This window comes from Petaurus breviceps, unplaced genomic scaffold (genome assembly GCF_028583685.1).
Source record: "Petaurus breviceps papuanus isolate PSGF00001 unplaced genomic scaffold, PetGlider_PUasm1.0 90825, whole genome shotgun sequence".
Classification (NCBI taxonomy): domain Eukaryota; kingdom Metazoa; phylum Chordata; class Mammalia; order Diprotodontia; family Petauridae; genus Petaurus; species Petaurus breviceps.
The window spans coordinates 10,466,538-10,471,602 of record NW_027187353.1 but is presented as its reverse complement, the minus strand read 5'-3'; the positions used below and the strand labels follow the sequence as shown (position 1 = coordinate 10,471,602).

General features: G+C 43.4%; 1 protein-coding gene across 2 annotated transcripts in view; it reads right to left on the bottom strand.

Moving 5' to 3' along the window:
• Positions 1–3,586: 3,586 nt before the first annotated feature.
• CALY (calcyon neuron specific vesicular protein) overlaps positions 3,587–5,065 on the bottom strand; it is a 122,572-nt gene continuing 121,093 nt past the window's right edge. For both annotated transcript variants that reach the window (XM_069071282.1, XM_069071284.1), the window contains exon 5: positions 3,587–5,017. In XM_069071282.1, the coding sequence (XP_068927383.1) occupies positions 4,814–5,017 (204 nt within the window). In that variant the 3' untranslated portion in view covers positions 3,587–4,813. The remainder of the gene's footprint in view (positions 5,018–5,065) is intronic.

Genomic DNA, 5,065 nt, shown 5'->3' with positions numbered 1-5,065 from the left:
TTCTCTTCTCTTCTCTTCTCTTCTCTTCTCTTCTCTTCTCTTCTCTTTTCCCCTCTACTCTTCTTTATGTCTCTGTCTATTCTCTCTTTACCTTTCTCTCTGTTTATTTCTTCTCTCTCCTCTGTGTGTCTCTATCTCTTTTTCTTTCTTTCTCTGTCTATCCTCTCTTCTCTGTGTCTGTTTCTCTCTCTGTCTCTTTCTGTTTCCCCCCATGTTTGATTAATTAGCAAGCTCTGATTTTACTTTCATAAACTCTCTCCAGTATGCTCCCTTCTCTCCTCTGTCACTGCCACCACCCTAGTGCAAGCCCTTTGTGCCTCCAGCACAGAGTATTGCAACATCCTTTGAGCTGGTCTACCTGCCTCAAGTCTCTCCTGACCCATTCTGGACTCCACTCATCTATCAAACTGATCTTCCTAAAGCACAGGTCTGACCACATCATTTCCCTACTCAATAATCTCAAGTGGGTGCCCATCATTGCCAGGATCAAATATAAAACCCTATATTGCTTTGGAACTCCTTTTGATGGCCTTTTCCTATCTTCTCAGCCTCCTTCCACCTTGTTCCCCTCCACACTTTACAATTCAGGGACAATGACCTCCTTGATCTTCCTTGCGTGATCTGTCTCCCCACTCAGAGCATCCTTATTGGCTTCTCCTATGTCTGGAATACCTTCTCTCTTCATCTCTGGCTCCCGGCTTCCTTCGAGTCCCAACTAAAATCCCTCCTTCTATAAGAAAGCTTCCCTGATCCCTGTCAGGGCTTACCTCCAATGTAGATCGTCTATAGCTTATTGGGATATAGTTGTTTGCAAATACTCTCTCCCCTTCCCTCCCTTAGACTGGGAGCTCCTTGAGAGCAGGGACTCTCTTTTGTCTTTCTTTGAATCCCAGACACATAGTAGGTACTTGATAAATGTTTATTGACTGACTAATCACAATCTGTAAAATCAAATTCGACTAAATGGTCTTTTAATGTCCCTTTCAGGTCCAAATTTATTATTTTATGACTTATACTATCACTCTTCCAGAGGTGTCAAAAGGCTTAAATGAGAATTGAAGGAAGCACTTTCTGAGTTTTAATGGGTTATGGGAATACCTTTTATTATTAAAAAAAATCAAAAATAGAACCAGGTCTCTTAATTACAGGTTCCCAAATCCAGCATTCTTCAGTTTATTCTAAAATTCACTGGGAGGGGCAGGGTGGCAGAGGAAGTGACTTAGTCTTGTGGTCTGTACCCAGGCCCCAGACTTCACCCTTTCATCTTGAGGAATTGCAGCTTCTGTCCCTGGCAAGCCAAGGGCTTTATTTTTGTTGTAGTTGCTTTTTCTCTCCCAAACCCACGAGAACTGAAGACTGCTCAGTTGCCCAACCAAAGACTTGAAAGGAATGGCAGGTCAGCTGGTAGGCCTCTGCGGAGTGGGGCCATAGAGATGATGTAATTGGCTTTCCATGATTGAGAGGCAGGACATATTCAGGGATTACCTGAGACATTGTTCCCGGGCACACTCCCACTCCCTATGCCTCTTTCCACCAGGGTCCCTGAGTCACTGATGCATCTCTTAGTAGCAAACCAGCAATCAATAATTGGAAAGTGATCAGTAATATTTTTTTAAACATTATCTGCCCCCCCCCCCCCGGATTCAACATAGAAGAAGGTACCCAGCAGCAGTCTACAGGTGCAGCATCCATTGTTGCCTTTGGAACACTGGAGAGCTGGTAGACATTTCCTCATGCGGCTGCTCCTATTTCTCTTGCCACGTTATCCAAGTACCCGTGAAGTCTGCGAGGTGGCACAGGTATTCTCAAATGAGGAGTCCTCCTTCCCTTCCAGATACCTCCCTCCTATACACACACACACACACACACACACACACACACACGCACACATGCACACTCACACACACACACATGCACACACACACTTCAGTGTACCAATAAATGTAGTAACAGACCCATTTTGACAGCTACGCTGAAGGAGGCAGTCTGACATAATGGTTAGAGTGCTGGGTTTAAAGTCAGTTCAAATTCTGCCTCTGACAGTGAGAGCTTTATTGCCATGTGCCTCAATTTCTTCATCTGTAAAGTGGAAGTATTCTGCCCACCAATGTCATTGTGAGACCCAAGTGAGATATTATACGTAAAGTACTATGCCAACTTTAACATACACTCTAAATGTAAATTATTATCATCTACCACTTAAGTGATCTTGGACAAGTCATTCCTCTTTGGTGAGACTGTTTCTTCATCTATAAAATGATGTGGTTGGATTTGGGATTTCAAATGCTTTCTCTCCCCAAAAGACATGATCAGAGACCAGCCCTGTCTTTTGGAAAGAGCAATGTCTTCAGGTGTGGCAGAATGGAATCCCACAAGGTTCCCTACCTGGTGTATGAGATTTGAACCTTGGAGAGTGGCTAAATAGTCTAAATGACAATCTGTCCCTTGCTTAGAAATGGCGAGTTGCATGCCAAGAGATCTGAGATAATAATTTGGAACTAGCCAAGCTCACTAGGTGTCTGTGTTCAGGTTAACAGGACCAGACTAAGAGCAGATTAGAAGAAAGAAATCTCTACCCCTTGGGGTAGAGACAAGTAGAGAGCCTATCACCAGTCAAAACAGGTCATATAGAATTTTTCTTGATACATTTTATCTCAAAGGTAAGACCCTATGATTCATTATATTTAAGTTATTTCTGGGGATAGTAAGTTTTCTGAGGGATGATGCTTTCAACCTGGATGACTTTGGGCAAGTCACCTAACTTCCATGGTCCTGGATTTCTTCATCTGTACCAAGAAGAGATTAAATCAGATGGTCTCTTAGGAACCTTGAAAGTAAGGATATAATAAATTGTGAGAGGTTTTGGTAAATGCCTGCATGCTGTATGAGCAGGTAAGAACTCATCTTTCTATAGAGTTTTAAGGTTTACCAAGAACTTTCATAGTGACAATCCTGTGAGGTTACTAGGGGATATCTTTTTATCACCTCCATTTTACAGATGGGTGACCTGAAGCTCCAAGAGGTATAATTCTTGCCCATGGTCACCCAGCTGGTAAATTTCCCAGCAAATGCTCCAACTTCAAGGTTAATACCCTCAGAGCCGTAACTATCTGAAACTGTACCCTGGGCAAATTTGTTTGGGGGGAAGGAAAAGCAGTATAGAGCATGATCTGATGGAGAAGAAGGGAGGTGGGGCAAAGGATCATGGATCAAGAGTGAGGCAGGACCTCAAAGGCCATCTAATCCAACCTCTTCATTTCACAGGAAGCCAACATCAGAGTCAGGATTTGAACTCAGGTTCTCTGACTTCAGAGAAACTGCTTTTTCCCATTGTTCCATATCTTCTCTTACAACATCAGAGAGAACATCTTGTCACGTAGAGATCCCTGCTGGGATGGTTGTGGCCCAGACCTTTCTCCTGAGGATCAGTGAGAAGAAGGTATACCTTCTATGGTTAGGGTGTTTTCCCCTGGAGAGAAATATGCCTTACGTTGCTTCCAAAGCCCCCTTTGCCAAATGTTCTTTCTGCCACCCAAACAGAGGCATCAGAAAGGACTTCAGCTATAAAAACAAATGCAGGGAAGTTGGAGGAGGAAATGAATGATAACAAAGAGGAGATGAGGATGAACATTTATTTTTACTTGGGGGAAAAATGTTGTCGACCATCACATCCATTTTGGCACTTTCGAGCAGACAACCAGTCGTGTTTACACTGCAAATGTGACAGTTCACAATTCCTAGAAAAAACGTACAGAGTGTGGGTGGGTGGGGAAATCTTCACAGCAAAAACAATAAGGATAATAATTAATAATAATTTTTGAACAAAATTAAAAGTCCACACAGAAGCACAAACACCAAGTTGGAACAGAAAGAGTCACACCAGGATTCCACACTAGGCCTAGAAGACAGATGGAGGAGGGCAGGAAAAATGGAGGGAAAAAAGGGAGGAAAAAAATCTCCCAGCACCCCTAAGCTAGAAGTGCTGTAATTAAGTGGCTTTCGAATTTAGCCTTGTAATTAGCAATCAAATTGCAACCCAAGAAAAGCCAGAGTATAAATTACGTAGAAGAGCTTTGCTCAAATTAAAGTGAAAGATCTTCTTAAGATTTGTTTCCAAATGGCAACACAAAAGCCTTAGCACACTAGGGCTGCTAGTTGGTGGACCTGCCTGGTCAATGTCTGCTACTTTGCCCTTGACTCTGAAAAGAAGGTTATGGACAGTCCAGTAGCCCCTGGCCTCCAGAAATCCTATCAGAGAAAAAAACAAACAAAGCAATACTCCTAGTTGGGTGGGTGGGGGTAAAGAAAGGAGGCTCTAAGCCTAGTCAACTAACATTTCTCAGAGAAACACTCCAAAATTGTGTGTAGTATTTGGAGAAAGGGACCTGGAGACCCCACTCAGATTATCTTGGGAAGGAAGATAGGAATGGGTTAATTCTGGCCTCAGAATACCGTTTTCCTCCCAGTACTTTGGCGTGGGATCTCCAGATGTAGAGAATCCGGTAGGTGATCTCCAAGTAAAGATGGAAGAAAGACCCACTTTCATGATGGGATGGAGAGAGAGGTCTCATACAGAGTGCATAAGATGTCCCCTCAGCATCTCTTTGTGATCGGGGGTAGGGAGGGAAGAAAGGAAGTGAAGTCTTTTAACAAGACATGTCCTCCTGGTTTCACTCAAAAACCATTGGAGTTGACTAAAAAGAGCATTGGGGGGGGGAGGAGGATGGCTGCATACAATGCTTTTAATACTTTAAATGATTGCATCTACCCTAAAAATGACAATCCTGTTGTATCTGTGTCTGCCCTGTGTCTCTTATTGTGGAGAAATGGGTGGCTCGTCCTTAGCTTTCTCTGCTTCCTTCAAGGCATTAATTACTGGTAACCACGGTGAAGGCAGTTCAGGGATGGTTTTCTTGGCTTGAGTTAAGTGGTTAATAGCCGTGTAGAGACTTCCTCGGGGTCCTGCTTCCTGCTCAGAATAATACATCTCCAGAGCTGCAGGAGTACAGTGCTTGTGCTGAGAGAGAGAGAGAGAGAGAGAGAGAGAGAGAGAGAGAGAGAGAGA